Below are 20660 nucleotides of genomic sequence, written 5' to 3'. Positions count from 1 at the left end.
ATGTAACGTATGTCATTTAGCATTCTCATAAAATGTCAGCATAATGTTAACAAGGGTCAGGGCAAATGCAAGAAAAACTAATATGCGTGACTTCTGAAAACATCATCCTGGGAAATCAGAAACAAGAGACTATGATTCTTATCTATATTTTACAAAAGACATTTTGAGACGTAAAAAATAGTCAGGTGTTGTTCATTGTGTGTCTTGGATGTTTGGTAAAATATTTTGTGTTCACCATTTTAAATATCCTAAGACACATTCACTGGCTAGGATCAATGGGAGAGAAAGGGGTGACCCTACAATTAATGTAAATGCACATATCTTGGTGTGTTCCTGATACTGAGTGATTCCTGAAAAAGACTTAAGAAGCATTGTATGATGGTTAGAACATGGATTCTGTAGCCAGAGAGCATGGGTTCAAATCCTGACTATACTTCCAGCTGTGAGAGCTTATGCATCTTTCAAATTATTTAACTTCTTGGTACCCCAGTTTCCTTATGTTTTAAGTAAGGATGATCACAATATCTACTTCATCAGGTTGTTTTAAGAATTAAATGGTTTTATAGTTCTTAAAATAGTGCCTGGCAAAAAATAAGCACTGTGTATGTTAATCTCGCCCCCTCCCCACAAAATGTTTGGCAAAACACTTTGTAAATTTTTACTCCTTAGTTTATTTTTTGAATTAGAATCTTTTGTATAACAAGTTAGCCTATTGTTGAGCACATCTGTAAAGTAAGACCAGAATATGTAGATACAGGCATACCTTGTTTTTTTTTAATTGCACTTTGATTTATTGTGCTTTTTACAAATTGAAAGTTTGCAGCCACCCTGTGTTGAGCAAGTCTATTATCACCATTTTTCCAACAGCCTTTAGTCACTTCCTGTCTCTGTGTCACACTTTGGTAATTATCAAAATATTTCAAACATTTTAATTATTATTATATTTGTTATGGTGATCTATGATCAGTGGTCTTTGATGTTACTATTGCAAAAAGATTATGACTCACTGAAGGCTCAGATGCTTCGAATTTTTAGCATTTTTTGGCAATAAAGTAACTTTAAGGTCTGTACATTTTTTAGACATAATACTATTGCACACTTACACTGAAGTATAGTGTAAACACAACTTTTATATGCACTGGGAAACCAAAGAATTCCTGTAACTTACTTTATTGCAGTGGTCTGGAACCAAACCTGAAATATCTTTGAATTATGCTTGTGTTCATTTGATAAATGAAGTTAAAGCTCATCATAGAGATTTGTAAAGTACTTTATTACAGTAGGACACCTTACTTTGAGGAAGTAATCTTCTAAATATCGTGCCTGGTTTCTAAGTCTTTAAGATGGTATACATGGAAGACAATGAAAATTTTCCTAATGAAAATGATAACACTAGAAAATATGCTATATATGTATATATATATATACTCTCTGCACTCTCCATATTTATACATATAAAGAGAGAGAGAGAGAGGAAGAGAGTTACTCTCTTGAGTATTGAGGCACTGCAAATATGACCACTGTGTGACTAGACTGCATGCTGGCTTGCTTGCTTGTTTTGGTTGACCAGCATCAATCCCCTTTTATTCCAGTAATAGCACCCAAGCTCTGCATTTGAGGAATGTTTCTGTGCCACCACCACAACCCTGACTGTTCATAGGTTTCAAGTAGGATTTCCTCCCTAGTCCAGGATGAGACATTGGCTTAGGAGAAGCCAATCAAAGCACAAAGCATGGCATCACCCTGGACAGCCTGATTACTTCAGAATGAGCATGTGACCCAACTGAAGCCAGTGAGATGTGGTGAGAGTTTTTCTGGGTCTTTGTTCCGATTGGATTTAAATCTGGGAGATTGGGAGGCCAGAGATGCTATAGCATCTTACTACAATGAGGAACGAAAAGCTATCACCATAGAAGTCAGAGCCAAAGGATGCAGTATGACTAGGTGCTGGTAACATCAATTGGGCATGCCTATAGCTAGCCCTAAACAATAAACCTTGACAATGAATTCCCATGTTGCTTTCCTTTCTTTCTTTTTTTTTTCTCCCTTCCTCCTTTTCTTTTTCTTTCTTTCTCTTTCTTTCTTTCTCTCTCTTTCCTTCTTTCTTTCTTTCCTTTTTCTTTCTTTCTTTCTTTCTTTCTTTCTTTCTTTCTTTCTTTCTTTCTTTCTTTCTTTCTTTCCTTCTTTCTTTCTTTTCTTTCTTCCTCTTTCTTCCTTCCTCTTTCTTTCTTTCTCTTACCTAAGCCACTTTGGGTCATTCTTTTGCTTCTATAACCAAAACAGACATGCTAGAATGAATTTAAAAATTCTTTTTGGCTATATCTTATTCTTGCTTGTTTCAATCAAATACCTTTTCTAATGAAAATGGTGAAGCTAGAAAATATGTAAAAAATATATTGACTTAATAATTATGACTGTTTCTGATTATAATTGATGCCACTTACTGATTTTTATTTAATCTTTATTTTAGGATTTAGTTACATGAGCAGGTGTTTTTATTTTTTGTTTTTGTTTTGTTTATGGCTGAATAAAGCTTACAGATTTTGAGTTTGAATCCTGCCTGTGTGATCTTAGGTAACTTTTCCTAACCCCAGTGTACTTCCTTTCTTCAGTTTTCAAATAAGGATCATGGAAGCCTTTATCTGATGGGGTTACGGGGAGGATGAAATGATACAGTGCATGCAGACTCAGCCCGGTCAGTGACTGGCACATAGTTAGCCTGCAAATCTTAACTATGTTATTAATCTAAGTATTGGCATTTAGTATCTCACTGGCTTTCATTTTTTTTCTGGTTGCTTTTCAGCCACTTAAATTAGAGATAAAATAATATTGGTGTCCCATTAGTTTAGTTTTATTTCTAGGGAAAGATAACTTAGATAGCGCAAAGGCCACCTCTTTGTTGAACAATCAAACCCCTTTATTGGAGTTCAGATACTCTGGGGCTGAGGCTAATGTTAAAGCTCATGTATGTAAGGCTTTCATTAATATAATTGCTGTTTTATGAGTTTTTATTTTTAACCCTTCTTTATTTACTTTCTTTTTACTTTGAATTATTTGTGTCGATTCAATTTGGCTTAGCAAATAAAAAGCATGAATGGAAGCATTATCAATTAACAAAATTAGTAATTCAAACCAGCTAAGTCTTAATGTTCTGTTCTAAGAAAAGCTTGTAGAAGATTAGAGCTCCATTACTGAGAGCTTTGGGCTGCTTCAAACATGCTTCTGTGTGTACACTGAGGGTTTTCTCTTCACAGTTCCCCCGCCCTCTAGTGGTAGTTATAATAATGCCATTTTGTAGTCCCCGCACAGGAAATGCCTGTTCTTACTTCAGTTACCAGAATCCTTTCACAGGAAGTTAGGTGTGGTCTTTGAAGGAGAATTAAAAAAAAAATGAAAAAAAGAAAAAAAGCATGATGGAATTTTAGCTGCAGTCTTCTTGGTGCCAGCTTATCAATCCTAAACTCTGGGTGTAAAAGATTCTGCAGGGGTAATGTTTTAATATTCTTATTATGCTTATTCTCTGTGATGCTTCTTTACCTTTACAGTAGAATCCTTGGGGGAATCTGCAGAGGACCACTTTCATTTTGAAGCTGCTGTCTGCATGTTTTAGCATGTCTCTTCTATTAGAGCATCCAGGCATGGCAGGTTCCTCCCTGAAGTGTGCAGGGACCTTCTTCATGCCTATGCCTGTCACTAGGCATAAGGGTCTCTGGGGATGGGAGAGGAAAATGAGGGATGTATTGGAGGCACTGTGATACTGAGAGGGCAGTCTTCTAGCTGCTGGCTGAAAGGTCCTGGTCTACTTCAAAAAAAAAAAATGTGGAAATGGTACAGTAACTTATGTTATTTTAGATTTCCCTGTTTGATCTAGCATATCTGCAGAAATGATCTGGATGTGAATGAATTTTACTTTTAGAAAATGCAACTCATATAATTAAATGGCAATTCTCATTCCTGTAGGGTAAGGGTTAAAATGGATTGATATTTTAAAAAGAAGGAAAAATAGATAAGTGATTGTATATGGATGGCATTCAGGAGTCAAGATTTTGGTTGTATTATTTCAAAAAGCATAGAAACTCTTGCCACTGATTCAGAGATAACGTTTGAAATGATTGGTGTGCTCTCTTGAGCTATATATGTTAGTCCAGTAAAATATGATTAGAATATAGTAAAACTCCATTTATGTTATCACAAAGACAAGCATAATAGGAGTTCATGTAAAAGATAAACTATCTTAAACTTATTATTTTTTTCAAGTCCAAATCTGCTACGTGGATTCTTAAGAAATGGGCACTGTTTGAGAAAATGAGCTATCTCTACAGTATTTCCTAAGGTACTGCAAATTTGTTAATTTAAGAGGCAATTACACTAGCTAGCAGCAGGTTGCTAAACCAGGGGGTCCAAGCTCCAGACCTCTTGACGTGGGTGACTTCCTGCCTGGTTTGGCAGGAGCTGGGTCCCTTCCTGTGCAGCTTCCGAGCAGTTCCAAATGCAATCCGGCATTCCCTGCTCCTTCCCGCTCCCTTGCTTTCAAGCAGTATCTACCTATGTTTCCACAGCCTGGCATTTCAGGATTTCCAGAGCTCTTTACCAGGTGCGTTGATTTTGAATAAGCTCTTTGAGGTGGAAAAGTAGGCCAAAGGGAACATGGAAAAAAATGGAGAGATACATGCAAGATCTTCGCACAGCCCAGGTTCTACAATTTTTGATCATTATTCATCTCTTGTTATGGATCTCGGATATTTTTTTCAGAAGGGATGCTGAAAAAGATGGCTGCCAAAATATTCACACAAGTGAAACAGCAAGCACAAACCAGTATTCTCCATTTCTGAGCTCTGAGTTGGATATTTTCACTTAAAACATTTTGGGAGTGGGAGATTAGATTACCTCATAGACACCTACTGAATGTGGAAGATAGATCTCCATGCAAGCAGATGAATGCATGCAGGAGAATCCCCCGAATGCCAAGTGCAGCTTCCTTAGTAAAATATTACAGATAGCTTGGTTTATATATTTTATCTCAGTATCATGTAATTGGCCACAGTCACATTTTATCCTAATGACAGTTGCTTTTTTTTTTTTTTCCTCTCTCTCTCTCTCTCTCTCTCTCTCTCTCTCTCTCTCTCGTTTCCATAGCACTTTCTTATGCAAGGAGCTAAACAGTGATTAAAGGAGCAGGATGAAAAGATGGCACAATCAGTGCTGGTACCGCCAGGACCTGACAGCTTCCGCTTCTTTACCAGGGAATCCCTTGCTGCTATTGAACAACGCATTGCAGAAGAGAAAGCTAAGAGACCCAAACAAGAACGCAAGGATGAAGATGATGAAAATGGCCCAAAGCCAAATAGTGACTTGGAAGCAGGAAAATCCCTTCCATTTATTTATGGAGACATTCCTCCAGAGATGGTGTCAGAGCCCCTGGAGGACCTGGACCCCTACTACATCAATAAGAAAGTGAGTTCTTAGTCAAGTTGCCTTTATTTCCCCTACTTCCTAATTGCTTCCAGGCTAGTGCCAGGGATGTCACGTGAAGAATGTCGCGCCTCCTCCCCTCTGTCTGAAGTATCATTAGGGTACTAGGTGGGCTTGACCATGTAATGGCCCCATTACCCTAGAAGCCTTTTGGAAGCACTCATTTGAACCCATGTCCAGGACAGGGAGAGAACTGAAGGGGCATCCTGCAGTGGGGAAATGAGGAAGGGCAAAAGTCTGTTCACCTTACAGTGTGGTGAAACAGAAAGTTAAGACAAGGAGTATATTTTTTTATGCATTAAAAATAATATTTCCAGGAGTAGTATCCAAATTCCTCTTTACAATATCTAGCTCTACATAAGGTACTTTGATTTTCAGCAGGTTTATTCCTTCACACCATAAACTTTGCCCATTCCATGGCTCCCCCCAGAAGAAATAAAAGCAGGTGGCTTTTAAATGACCAAAAAAGAGTGTGATCAAACAACACCTCTGGAATACCCTGAAGTTCCTCTGAGAAAATTTTTATCTAACTGAAAAAGTAATCAAAGCCTCATTTTTGAGCTCTTTGTGAATTATAATTAGTTTTAAAATACTGATATTAAAACTTGATAAGGATGCTAAGTATTCCTATGGCAGTGACTACAGATTTTCGTTATGTTCTTTAAATCCTCATATCACTTACCAAATTTAGGAGAGTTTATAGGGCTCAGAAAGAGAAAGTTCGTAGCATCATGTCATATGTTGGTAATTAGTATATTATTATATTATTTTATAAGACAATATTTCTAAAAAATTGTCTCACTTTTTTCTTAAAATGGTCTTAATTTTAATACTAAGATTCTAAATTCTGTTTTATGTGTTTGTTTTCTTTTTCAGACGTTTATAGTATTGAATAAAGGGAAAGCAATCTCTCGATTCAGTGCCACCCCTGCCCTGTACATTTTAACTCCCTTCAACCCTATTAGAAAATTAGCTATTAAGATTTTGGTACATTCATATCCTTTTTTCAAATAGTCATTTAATATGATTTTGCTCTTTGACTTACTGAGTTGGGAATTTTTCAGAAATATGCGTGGTTGGCAATGTTATGTGCTCTTTCTTTTTTTTTCCCTCTTACTCAACAGTTAGCATTATTGCAAAATGGGATCATAGGTAAGTGAAACACTTTGCCCCATCTTCCAAGTATTTCTTCTTTCCCTGACTTACTACTTCTTTCTTTCTTCTTTCCTCCTCTGCTCCCTTCTGAATTGCCTACTACATCCAAGACTTCTTCATTAATTTTGACAGTATTACCAGGCTCTCCTTTTATAAGTCTTCAAATTTTACAAGGTTATTTATATAATGGGTAAATTCTGTGAGCTAATTTTCTTCACTGCTTTACATTTGGAAAATATATGCATAATCTGAATTATACAATTTTATATCTTTTTGATCTGAATTTTACTACTTTCTGCTTTTCATTTTAGCATTTGAAAGCTTTGAGTTAGTAAATGTTTATAATTGTGATGGAATACACATTAGCCTTTCAAATGTCACTTTTTTGGGTCACTTGTTCCTATGTTTTATTCAAGTCTCAGGTCCTGCTACAATGATCTCTTTCCCAAGGCTTAATTTCTATTTATCCATATACATCCTCATTTCATGCTTCATTCTCCTCATGAAGTATCTACTTCCTAGAGATGGGATTGATGACACCTTGGTGGGAGATGGTGATTTGATTTACTCCTGAAGGTTAAATAGAGTAGTTGTGAATGAGAAGTTTTATTCCAGGCCAGGGACAGTGATCTGGCTGACAGCCAGCCCTGGAAAAACCAGGGAAGCAAAGGTTTGCAAGACTGGCTGTGCTAGGCAGAGGCATTTACAGGAAGCGCACAGAAGCCTTGGGATGAGGAACTGATATATATCAGGAACCAGAGGTAAGGAAGGGGAAACTGAAAGTTAAGCAAAGTCTCAGGTAGGACAACTTTAAATTTTGTTTCCTAATTAGAAAGAGTCATTGCCTGCAATTTACAACATGGTCAGCCCAGGGCTTGGCTTTAAGGCTTACAAAGTAAAAACTTACTTCCTCTAGCAGGCCCAGAAAATACTTGAATTAGATACGGTAGGGAATTAGAAAAGATAAGGAATTCAAGAGATGGGATAAGCTTGGTACAGGGAAGTCATCTAATTTCTGGGGGGAGGGGCTGTAAAGCATGTCCCCAGACTTGCCTGGCATTGTGGCAAATGATGTCTTTAGAAGCGTGGCATTCTGGAATTCAGTTTCCTTTTAACCTCTAGGTCATTCCTTTTCCACCACCCCACCCCCAGTTTTGCGTAGACATCAACATATTTTAATTTTATACTTTAATTTCATGTTTTAACATTTAATAATTTCTTCTGAGTTTTTTTTAAGCAATAATGATTCCTTACCTCTGTTTTTCAAGTAAGAGAACCCAGTTGTACAGGGAGAAAAAATGCTTTGAGTTAGCTTTAGGAATGAATAATAAAATTGAGATTTAGATTTGAGTCTCTTGAACTATAAATTATGGTCCATTATTATGTTTGAGTATTTATAATCTGGGCACTGAATAAATCTTTCCATAAACTATTTATTATATTTAAAAATAATTGTACATCCCTATGTAATCACAATTTATACATGAAGTTATGTGGAAAATTCAGACTTAGCCCAATGCTCTGTTCATAGTAAATACTGAGAGAGTACATATTGAATAAATAAGTGACAAATGAGTCAAGAGGTTAAATAATTAGATGCAAAACAAGTGAAAAAATGGAAGGTTTGAAGGGGTCAGAAAAATCTATTTTTCTTGAAACTGAATGATGAAATAAAATTAAGAAAGCCCAATGTTAAAGGAAAAGGCAGGATTTTTTGTTGTTTTTGTTGTTGTTTTAAAACTTTTGTGGGGAGATAGTATATTTTTTTGAAAATCTATGATCTCCACTCCAAAAAATTCTGTATTAGGAGACCCAGGAACCCTAACTTAATGCCCTCTGGGAAAAGAGACTTCCAGTGGTAGAGGATGAGAGCAGTTTTAGAAGATCTGATCAGAGACTCTGGGCATTGAGGACCGAGTTTATGGTGGGGGCTATTCAGGAATCAAGATACAATTTGAATTTGAAGGTTTGCACTTGCTTCCCAGAAAAAAAGAAAACCTCCAAGAGGCAAAGTTGTTAGGAGGCATGTAATGGTGCAAGTTGAAATGTGAAGGCAGCCAGGTAAATCTAAGATTTGCCAAACTGAACGGTTGACTCTCCCAGAACCTTACAAATGGCATATAGTTACAAATTTCTTCCAACGTAGAAAAAGTAGATTCTTAAAAATCTCTGATTGCCTGAATTAAAATATTATATTTCAGATATCTCACCTTGGAGTAGAGACATGAGAAAAGGCAGTTAGACTGATAGACACATTCTTCAGTCTTGTGGTGATAAGGCACATTTGCCTGGAGATCCTAGTAAACTTTGATGTAAATAATACTGTACAGTTTGCAGGTGATTTTCCCAGTGATTTTGTCTTATTCCTCACAACACAAATCCTAGACTCATATCCTGGTTTTCTGACTTCAAGTGTCTTTTGCTATAAGATAAAAATGCTTGGGGTTGGTAATGGTGGGTTTTGGGCACAGTTAAGGGGTTGTTGTGTATTTATTATCATTAGTTTATAATCCAGAAAATGGCCATTCACAATCAAGAAATTTGTATTTTAAACCTAGATTGGTATCTCTATTTCCAACGAAAATCCTGACTTATTTCTTAAAGAGTTGTTATCTTCATTAGGAGCTGTTGCATATCAAATTAGCTTTGTTTCTTGATTTTGGCAGAAAAATCTTATGCTTACTATATTTTTGTCAGGGTATATTTTGAAAACTGAAAATACTGTTGATGTGCCCATTACCTTGTTTCAATAGTTAAATAAAATATGGTTATATTTTCTAGATAGTAAACAAGTAAAAAATAATCCATATTCCTAAAATTCCCTATCAGAATTTTCAATGTGTTGCATGTCAGTTTTTATTATTTTACTTTAATATGCACACTCTCCTTTACTTTGCATTTGTTACTCATTCATTTGTTCATTTGCAAATATTTATTAAGTACCTACTGTGTGGCAGGTGTTCTTCTAGACACTGGGATGCAACATAGAACCAAATCTAGTCCCTGCTCGCATGTGGTTACATTCATGTGTATGTGTGTGTTTGAGAGGAGAGAGGTAATAAAAATAAATCAGCTAGTGTCAGCTAGTGATAAGCGCTATTAAGAAAAATAATGCAGTGTAAAAAGAGAAGAGTGGCAAGGTCCTGTTTTAAATCATATGATCAGGGAAGTCCTCTCTGAAAAAATAGCATTTGAGTAGAGAACCAAAGGAAGTGAGGGAGTGAGACATGGAAATCTGAGGGGAAAAGGGAATAGCAAATATGAAGGCAAAGGATAAAAGTGGAAGTGTACCTGGTGTGCTCTAGAATCAGCCATGAGCCCAGAGTGCCTGGAGGAGAGTGGGAAAGGCAGAGAGTAGGAGAGGATGAGGTCAGTGAGAGTGAAGGTCGGGGCTGAAGTTGTAGGCCGTGGTGAAGACACCAAATTTATGCCGCATGAGATGGGGAGAGATGACTGGAGGGTTTTCAGCAGAAGAGTGTCATCACCTGACTCAAATTTGAGAAAGATCACTCTGGCTGCTGCGTGGAGAATAGACTGCCTGGGGCGAAAGAATGGAAGCAAGAAGATAGATTGGGGGCTTACTGCCATTATGAAGGCAGGGGATGCCGGTGTCTTGGCCTTTGGTGGAAACAATGAGGGTAGCAAATGTCATCAAATTCAGATGTGTTTTTCAGAAGAGCTGACGGGATATGCTGAACAATTGGACGTGGGGTGTGAGGGAATGAGCAGAGCTAAGGAAGACTCCAAGTGTTTAGTCTGGTCAAGAAAGAAAAATGTAGTTACTTGAGCTTGGGACAACATTAGGTGGAGGGATATGCTGGGTAAAATCAGAAGCGTGGATTTGAACATATTTTTTTTTGAGGGGTCTATTAGACATTCAGTGGAGGAGTTGAGAAGTTAAATGGAAATACAAGTCTGGAGTTCAGAAAAGGGTTGGGCTGGAGGTATAACTGAGAGATGTCAGTGTATGGATGGTATTTAAAGTGATGGCAAAGACCTGAAACACTCCAAATCACACAATAATGCAGAACTACCTATCATTCATAAGTGATAGGAAAATAAACAGCTTTTGGTTTCAGAAAACCTGGATTCAAACCCCACCTCTGAGTTTTACTTATTGGCTCCATGACCTTGGGCCAAGTTACTCCAACTGGTTTGAATCTCAGTTTCTCCATCTATAAAATTGCAATCGTTATTTATACATCAGTAATAATAACTACATAAGTACCTGACACCATGACTAGCACTTGGTAGGAACATGATAACCGGTAGCTAGGACAGCTATTGTTGGTAGTAGTAGCTACAATTCTAGGAGCAGCTGCTGCAAGATTAGCAAAGGAACACTCTTATATTGTTTAAGGAATTCCACAAAGAATTCTGTACAAATCTCTACTGTCTTGAGGCTTGATTTTGCAAACAAAATGTTTATACAGCACCAGAGTTAGGAGCTGTTAGTCGACCAAAAAACATAATGTGGTCAGTTCCAGCCTTCTCATTTTGCCGATGAGTTCATTGAAGCCCACACATGTTTAGTCTTTTTCTAAGACTACATTTTATATAAGTGGCAGAGCTAAAACTTCAGGTTAGGCCTTTTGCAATTTCCATCTAACAGAAGAAAACTGATTTCTGAACCCTCAGGTATAAATAATGTACTGGGGGCATTTCCAGTATCTCTGTCTCTGTGTATTTCAAAGGTTATTTTCAGTGGCTCCAACTTACTATTTCATTAAATAGGAAGCAAGCTTTTTAGCTCATCCCAAAATTATATGGTATCTATGTAGAAATTTAAAAATCACGGTTTTCATCTATGTAGAAATCAAAACCCAAAAATTATATAGGTCTAAGGGAAAGGAGGGTGAACAGCTTATGATTTCTATTTTTCCTGCTTTCAATGCTCAAAAGTTATCACATAGTTAGGAATTTGTTAATAACAAAATTAAACAACTCAAGAGTTAACATTATGTGTGTGTCACATATATATGTGACATTTAGTCAATATTTCTGCTATCTCACAAATATGCACCAATATGTAGAAAGAGGCCTGTCTTACTTTGCTTTGAATTCTCCATTTTTATGTTAGAAAACCTCTTACATAAAACTATCTTCTACCTCTAGTTCATATATATTTTAAGTTGAAAATTCCTCTGCAACTTCTCTGGATATTATGTATTATTACAAAGCCCCTGGACAGAACAAACGATGTCTTCTCCTTAAGAATAACAAAGAAATGCCCTACATTTTTATGTTTAATAAACAAATAATTAATAGTAATAAAAATGATTGTATCCTCTAAGAAAGTATTAGTACTCTTATCTGCATTTACACAAGAAAACTGAGGCTTAAAGAATTAACTTGCTGAAGCCCATGTGTTTGGTAAAGGATGCATCTGATCCCACAGTTCATCACTTTAAAACTCATGCTGCTTCATCCTACCTACATGTATATAGGGGTAGACATCTAGTGTCCATGTCAAAAGTTACATAAACCATTTTCAGTATAAACTTGAAGTCTTTCCTCATAATACACACATAGGAAATATTTTAGACTTGCCAACTGACAAGTTAGTATCAATCAAAAGGTTAACAAATTTTTATTAATACCTGGTATAGAGAAATTAATAGATTTAAAAATCCTTTTTTTCCTGATATTATGTGAGGCTAATCTACCTCTATTTTATTTTATATACAAAGTCTCTTAAGGAAATACTATTGTAGGATTCATTGTTCTTTCGAAAAATGTACTTTAGTTGATGTCATGGAATATATATTTAGAAAATAAATATATGCATTTTGTTACTAGTTCTAACTCCTTGAAATCTGCCTTGACATGGAGTTTCTATACTTTTTCAATGTATGGTATCACCAATACCATGTCTACATTTTTTTTCATATTTGTATATTTGTTATCATTATCTGAAACCCTATTATTTCAGTCACTCACCAAACTCCAAGAATCTTAAAGATATGTGACTGATAAAATAAATTTATAGTGATTTTAAAAAGTAATGGATTTTGAAACTCTCTATTTAGAGATTTTCTATTAAACTAAAAGCATAAAAACCTGACTCTAGTTATCTCTTATTTGGTTTAAAAGCAAAATAGTTTTATTTGCTTTCCTTTCTGAGCATCTGTCAGGATCTTTAACTTAAGCATATTTTTTATTATTAAAATGATAGTCATACAATGTGAAAAACACGAGTTTGAATGTAATGATTTATTAATTTTGACTTACTGGGTAATATTCACTCTTTCTATTATTTATTAATATTTGAATATATATTTTACATTATTATATATACTTAATTTTTATCATTATAAGGAGTAAATATTTTTAAGGGTCATAAAACCATGGCTCAGTCTGTTGTGTGACATAAATCTCATGAGGCTATTAATTTCCACTTTATATTTATCCAGTGTTCTCTCTTTCAAAAAAAGTGTAGAAACTTGTGAACTTGATATATGTGAAAACAAATTTCATGCTGTATTTCTGATCCATATTAATAAATATATCATTAAAAAGGGAAAATTTACTTCACTTAGTAATAAACAATCTTCCGAACTGACATCATTCAATAGCCAACGGACACTGCAAAATGGCAAGGGTATGGTGGTGAACAATATAGACATGGCCCTCATAAAGTTGACTGCCTAGTAGAAAAAAAAATCAGTGTTAAAATTAGTCATTGGAGGAATGGTATCAGGTGCTACAAGTATATATTACTGATAGACCTAATCAGGAAATATGCTATTGTGCACAGCATTTTACTGAAAATAACTTTTAATCTGAGTGCTGGAGAAAAAGTTGGAATTGGCTAGGTGAAGTAGAGAGCATGTCCAGGGAAAAGAGGTGATATTTGCTAAGATCCTGACTTGAACAAGAGCTTATTTAATTCCATGACCTAGAACAATTGCAATAATATTGGACTGGGGAGAGTGGAATGAAGAGTAAAGAAGCTGAAATTGGAGAAGTAGAGAGGAGTTAGACCTCCTATTGTAAGATATTTGATCGCCGTCCTAAGGTAGTGGAAAGCTATTGAAATTACATTTACAAAGGTCATTTGGTACAGTATGCAGAAAGGATTGAAAGGAGTCAAACATGGATTCAGAAAGACCAGTTTAGATGAAATTGCGGTAATCTAGGTTAGATTTGATGGACACCTGGGCTGTGTAGTGATATGAGGATTGGGGAAAAAGTTCACTGAATCCAGGCATAGCAGGTAGAATTGACAATATATGGTGTTAAGTTGAATGTGGAGGTTTAGGGAAGAGAAAAATGCAAGATCGCTCCTAGGTTCCTGGCTGGATCGTGAGCCATTTTCTGTGAAACAGAGATGTCAAAGGGGCAGTATTTGAGAGGAGCAGAGGGATAGGATGAAAAGATTTTTAGTTTAGTTTTAGAACTGAAAAAATTTGAAGTGTCAATGAGATGAGTAAACATAAGTGCAGATGTAATATGTACAATTGGGTACCATGGACAGTTGAGTTCAGAAGAGAGGGCTAGTCTGGAGAGGAATATTTGAGATCAGTGGGCATGTAAATGTACTTGGAGCTATGTATGTTGATGAGCTTTACTAGGATAAATATAGCAGGAGAGGGAAAAATGGCTTGGATATCTGATGTCCTTTTCAAAAAGGGAAATATAACATTTCAAAGGATACAAAAAAATTGTCCATGAGACATGAAAAATCAAGGGATTGGGACTTCATGAAAGCAAAAATAAGAGAACATAATGAAAGGGGGAAGAATCATGCTTGTCAAATGCTGCTGAGAGAGCAAGTCAAATAAGAACTCAAAATTATCCTTTTGTTTTCAGGGCAGAACATGAAGATGTTTGTCATATTTAGAAAGAAAACTGGTAGGCTAGGGATGTGATAGATAAATGAGGGAAAGTAAAGATAAACATCTCTTCCAAGAAGTTTGGCTGTGAAATGGAAAAGAGAAGTAGCTAGTAGTAAGTAGTTAGAGGATTGTGGGTTATAGGAAAGTATTTTCTTTTTTTCCTCCAAGATAAGAGAGACTTCAGCAAGTTAGTGCTGATAGGAAGAGGTGGATAGAGTGGGAAGTGTTAAAGATAAGAGAAGGAAGAGATTAGAGATTTCTGAAGTGTTCTGGAAAGGTGGAAGGTGTCCAGAGTATGAGTAGAGGGATTGAAAACTCCCCCCATTGAAACAAGAAGGAGGAAAGGATCTTAATACAGAGAGGTTTGTCAATTTGGGGGTGGGAAGTAAAGATATGGCATTCTGATCCTATCTCTTCTCTCAGTGAAGTAGGAAATAAGGTCATGGGTTTGAAATGGGGAGGGAAGGAAGAAGATTGTAGAACAGAGAAGAGTGGAGAATATTTGGAATTGTCTTTGCAGAGTAGGAGGTGCAGTGAAGTGGAGAAATATTTAGACTGTGTTGAGTGTGGGTGAGGCTGGGAACCATGTATTTTGAATGGCGCCAACCGACCAAGGGGAGTCATTTTCTCCAGTAGAGCCTAGCAGCCTAACAGACACAGAGGATCCTCTAGTTTTATATACTAATAGCAAGTCATCTTTAATTTTGTCTTACTTTTTGTTTCTTTTTAGTAATAAAGGAAAAATGTTTCTTCTTTGAAATGGTGTTTTTCTGTGTTCTCTAGGTTGTAGTGCCCTCATGTGGCTGGTCCACATCATTCACTTATGACTGTTTTCATGTGGATGCATTTTAACAAGCTGAGAATTAAGCATGTGCCTTGCATCACTGCCAGTCAAAATGAAAAATCAATGATTGCTTTGACTAAAGTCAGTTGCGGGTGCAAAGAAGCTTCCTTTATAGATTAACACATAATGCATAACACAACATATAGATAACACAACACTATTCTATTTTACTACACTTAAAATCGTGCTGATATTTTGCTATGTGTAAGTAATGTGAAGATTTATAATAAAAATAAAGAGTAAGAAGTGATATTAATAGCATTTATTCACTGGAATTTTTATAAAGTTTCTAAATCTATATTGATAAAGCTCTTGTTTTGCATAAGTACAGCTGAATCCTTCTTGTGCTTTTTATTAACTATGAAAGAAAGTTATTTCAAGTATTACTACTGAATGTTTTCTTAAGGAGCTTTTGTTGCTGTTTTTCAGTATAAAGGAGAGTGAACTGCATTGGCTATGTCTACACAGGCAAAGTGGGGTAGAGTGAAACAAACCACATATTTGTTATAAGTAGTGTTCTCTATGATTTAGGAAATTAAGAAAGTAATTTATTGAGTATCTACCATGTACAAGGCACATTAAGTTGTAGGAGGTTTAATATATTTTAACTAATTTGATCCTGACAGCAATCCTGTGAAATGGTTATTCTTTCTCCCTTTTATAGCAAAGTGAACCAAGGCTTAGGGAAATTATTAAGTAATTTGGCCACAGTTACAAACCCAAGAAATGTCAGTACTAACACCAGCCATCTTCTCTTACTATTCAGAATTTAATGAGCAATCACTGTATATTATATACTCCACTTACGAAGAATTTTATTGAAGATATTCCACTCAGGTGACCCTTAGGATGGAGTTATAATGCATTCAGTTACAGTCGGCCCTCCTCATCCACGGGTTTCATATCCATGGGTTCTACATTTGCAGATTCAACCAACAGTAGGTGGTGTACAGTGTTCAGGATCCATGGTTCCTTGAATCTGAGGATGCAGAAACCACGGATACAGAGGGCCCACTATGGGACTTGAGCATCTGTGGAATCTGGTATCTGCTGCAGGTCCTGGAACCAATCCCCCATGCATACTGTGGGACGACTGTAATTACTGGAATTCTCTTGTTGAATTTTTGTCAGAGTCTTCATACATGCTGAGCTTGCACTTCAGTCATTGAGTCTGTCATTAAAGAAAGAAAAAAACTTAAATTGGTAAATTATTTACCAATGAGCTAATTTCTTTTCATTTAATCTTTTTCATTGCTAAAATCACATAAGTAGCCTCCAAATAATTGATGGCTTGGCCTGACATGACTTGGTTATGGAGTTGTTAAAATTACAGAAATGGAAAAAGCAAACTCAATAATAAAATAATAAGGGCATAAAAGTTCTAAACTTCATGGTGGTGAAAGACATAATGGTGTATGAAAGTGAAATTTTCCACTGAATTTTGTCTTCCTTGACGGTATTCTTCTACTTTATTCAATGTGCTCATTATGTGCACTATTCTTACCAACTGTGTATTTATGACCATGAGTAATCCTCCAGACTGGACAAAGAATGTGGAGTAAGTAGAAGATTTAAAAAAAAAATCTTGCAATATTGTTGTCCCTTTATGTGCATTTAACATCTTGAGACCTCATCAGTTTCTTTAGCAAGTCTTAGTAGCTACTACAAACCAGTTAGACAGTGATTCAAGTTCATTTCAACCACTGATTTTCTGTAGGACAAAGCTTGCACTGGCTCATTAAGTTGCTCCAATTACTGCACTGATTTGACTGCCAATATTTGTAGCTCTTTATCTTCCTTATGAGTCTCACACTCTTTCAAAGGTCATCAGTGATTACTAATATCTGATGATAAAAATTATACCCAGTTTGTATGTTCTTTTCCTCATGGCTATCACCTTTCTATGTTTTATTAGTATATATTTCATGGCTGTTAATGATGCACATTTTATTAAACAAAAAATCTTCATTTATTTTTGTTAATAACTATTTCCTTAAATTAGACCAAAACTAGTGTATTTCGGGTAATATCTTCATATAGAACCATATTATTTGGGCCTTCAAATGAATTAATGTAGCAAGTACAATACTCATTTATAGTCAATGAGAATGTCTTTCAGAATGTAATGTTTCTTCCTTAAGTACTACCTAAGGTCTACATTATAGGGAGACCAATATAGAACTATATGGAAGCCTCTAATTTGTATTTGTGGTTTTTCTCCTTTAAGACATGTACATGTAAATTACCTACTAGATCTTTAATGTGGGCTTGGCTATTTTCTCTCAGGTACACCTTTACAGGAATTTACACTTTTGAATCACTTATAAAAATACTTGCAAGGGGCTTTTGTTTAGAAGATTTCACATTTCTACGGGATCCATGGAATTGGTTGGATTTCACAGTCATTACTTTTGCGTAAGTATCTTAATACATTTTCTATCCGGGAAGAGTAAATCATTAGTGGGAGCCTACGCTGTATTTCTCCTTGGTGGTTTCCCTTAACAGATCAAGCATTTTTCTTGGTTATTATGTGAATTTAGGATATTTTTCTTCCAATCAGATTGTGCACTTTGGAGAAATTAGGGACTATCATAGTAAATTACATGGCTTTGATTTCAATTAGTGCTGTAGAGCAATAAAATAAGTTACCCAAGTAACAGAGATTATGATTGATGACAATGCCATTTTTCTCTTAATTGGGAAATCTGATGACAACACTCATTGAAGTTGAAAGATCTTGATGAAAGACCAACTTAGACTTAGATTTCCCTAAATTCTGAATAACTCTGATTTAATTCTACAGGTATGTAACAGAATTTGTAAACCTAGGCAATGTTTCAGCTCTTCGAACTTTCAGAGTCTTGAGAGCTTTGAAAACTATTTCTGTAATTCCAGGTAAGAAGAAACTGGTATAAGGTGGTAGGCCCCTTATATCTCCAACTGTTTCTTGTGTTCTGTTATTGTGTTTGTGTGTGAACTCCCTATTACAGATATGTGACAGAGTTTGTGGACCTGGGCAATGTCTCAGCGTTGAGAACATTCAGAGTTCTCCGAGCACTGAAAACAATTTCAGTCATTCCAGGTGAGAGCTAGGTTAAACACCGAGGCTGACTTTAGCAGCATTGGTGCTACAATCACAGCTTTTGTGCGTAAGCCTTGTTGCTTCTCACCTATTGCAAATAAATTTGTAAAAAAGCAAGAATCAGTACATCATATTTTGGGTGGATTTGATTCTTTGCTTTTACTAGTTGCTTTCTTTAAAATGATCTGTTCTAAATCAGCCTTTGAGTTTAACAAGTTTTTGCATGAGGCATTTGCAGTAACAGGCTACGTGGTTTGCGTCCTGTAACATCAAGCTTTCTGCATAGAAGCTAAACTGTAAGGCATTCAAACTGCTGCAGATTTGACCAGTTAGGTCTAAAATTGGTAATTTTCTTAACTTCAGATAAATGAAAGAGCAAGGGATAGCATGAGTGCTGCATGGGGCTCATTTTTCAGATGTCTTCCTTTTTTAACCCATACTCAAGCTTGCAGAATTCACAAGTATATAACCTCGTAATTCAGTGGCTTCAAGATTTCTTACTACTTTATTCATATAGATTTTTATAAAATCAATAAGAGGTTAGGGAGTAAGACATCTGCAAATAAAGGCAAAAATTTTATACAAGGTTGATGTTTAAGCATGAATAACAAAACCATTTCTTCTGCTCTAAGGAGTATTTGGAAATACACTTTTGGTTTATTTCCATTCACGGTTTTCTAATGAACATACAAATTCTGCTTTCATTCATTTTCACCAGCTAGCAGGCTTTTCATGAAAATGTTATTCAGTCACAAACATTAAACTAATATTGTTGGCATTCTGCATGACATCTTTATTTTCCAGGACAAGCTCATGATGTTTTTGTCTGTGAAGTAGCTGTCGAATAGTATATTTAAATTCCTCCCTTTGATTTTACGTGTAGGCCTGAAGACCATCGTGGGCGCCCTAATCCAGTCGGTGAAGAAGCTCTCAGATGTAATGATCCTGACTGTGTTCTGTCTGAGCGTGTTTGCACTAATAGGATTACAGCTGTTTATGGGCAACCTGCGAAACAAATGTTTGCAATGGCCCCCAGATAATTCTTCCTTTGAAATAAACATCACTTCCTTCTTTAATAACTCATTGGATGGGAATGGTACCACTTTCAATAGGACAGTGAGCATGTTTAACTGGGATGAATATATTGAAGATAAAAGTAAGATATACTCTTTTAACCATTAAGCTGTTTAGTCCTTTAAATATTAAAAATATATATATAGTGAAAATTGTCTCAATTTTGATGTGAACCAAATTACTTAGACCAATTTAAGATAGTATATATGATACAGAAATCAAATGGTATCTTACTCCTTTTTCCTTATCTTTCAATCAACGTGATAAAAGTTACCATTTGAAGATGTGTTCTTTTCCTAAACCAGTCTTGACAGCAATACAATATAATGCTTTATAAACAATAATATTTATTTGTTAGGGATTGATCAGGAGTTTTCAGTCATCTTAATAAATAAATCAGTAGTTTGGACTATTCAATGTATTTTGCTGAAATGGATTATTAAGAAGACTGAGGAGAAATAATCTGCCCCTATTTGGTTTGACTCAATATATGTATTGAGTGCATATGATGTATCTGGAAATGGAGAAACTAAGATGAAATCTGAATTTGTGTACTCATCAGAAAGTTAAGCAACCTCAGTCCAGCAAGTTACTTATTGATGAGAAAGTGTAAACTCAAAACCTACCTTTATAATATTCTTATTCCAGTTTATCTCTTTGGTATCAATCATTGTGTTAGAGTTGTTTATCAATACAGTTTGATTTTATTTTAGAGATGGACATCAGAGTATACTTATGATATGCTTTAGTATAATTTCTTATCATTGAAGCCAGCCCCTCTGTCATTGGAATGTCCAAGTCCCTCCCTCTCCTTATGCAATTAGCTAGCCAATTTCCATTGATCTCTTGATTATCCATACTCCATTGGGATACTTAGTCCGAGGTATCCTTCATGGTTTTTAGAACCATGTGAAATTTTATCACTTCTCACATTATATTAATGTTTTAAGAATTAGTATTCTCATGAAGATTTTTACTGAAGAGATTAAGGTTCTTTGGACAAGTGAATAAATAAAACAAATGATTTCATTATTTATGAAATTTCCCATTTATTAATGTTATAATAACAGCACAGTGACAATCTTTGCACATAAATCTTTTCTCTATTTCTGATTGTTTCCTTCAGATAGATTTCTATTAGTAGAATTTTGGGGGGTTAAAGGGTATGATGAGATTAAGGCTAGGGAGACATAGT

At 35.6% G+C, this 20660-nt stretch overlaps 1 protein-coding gene across 8 annotated transcripts in view; it reads left to right on the top strand.

Moving 5' to 3' along the window:
* The window catches only part of LOC309630238 (sodium channel protein type 2 subunit alpha), a 153429-nt gene that overhangs the window by 55859 nt on the left and 76910 nt on the right, over nucleotides 1-20660 (top strand). The window contains exons 1-8 of one of the 8 annotated variants that reach the window (XM_082395185.1): nucleotides 1831-1944; nucleotides 2471-2574; nucleotides 5137-5454; nucleotides 6349-6467; nucleotides 16778-16867; nucleotides 17596-17724; nucleotides 18300-18391; nucleotides 19275-19547. In XM_082395185.1, coding sequence (XP_082251311.1) covers nucleotides 5188-5454; nucleotides 6349-6467; nucleotides 16778-16867; nucleotides 17596-17724; nucleotides 18300-18391; nucleotides 19275-19547 — 970 coding nt within the window. In that variant the 5' untranslated portion in view covers nucleotides 1831-1944; nucleotides 2471-2574; nucleotides 5137-5187. The other 7 variants (XM_082395189.1, XM_082395186.1, XM_082395184.1 and 4 more) reach the window with 7 other exon arrangements.

Source organism: Balaenoptera borealis (assembly GCF_965194805.1).
Source record: "Balaenoptera borealis genome assembly, chromosome: 6".
In the NCBI taxonomy this organism is placed as follows: Eukaryota; Metazoa; Chordata; class Mammalia; order Artiodactyla; family Balaenopteridae; genus Balaenoptera; species Balaenoptera borealis.
Note: the sequence above shows the minus strand (reverse complement) of the source record. Positions and strands in the feature narration are given on the sequence as shown.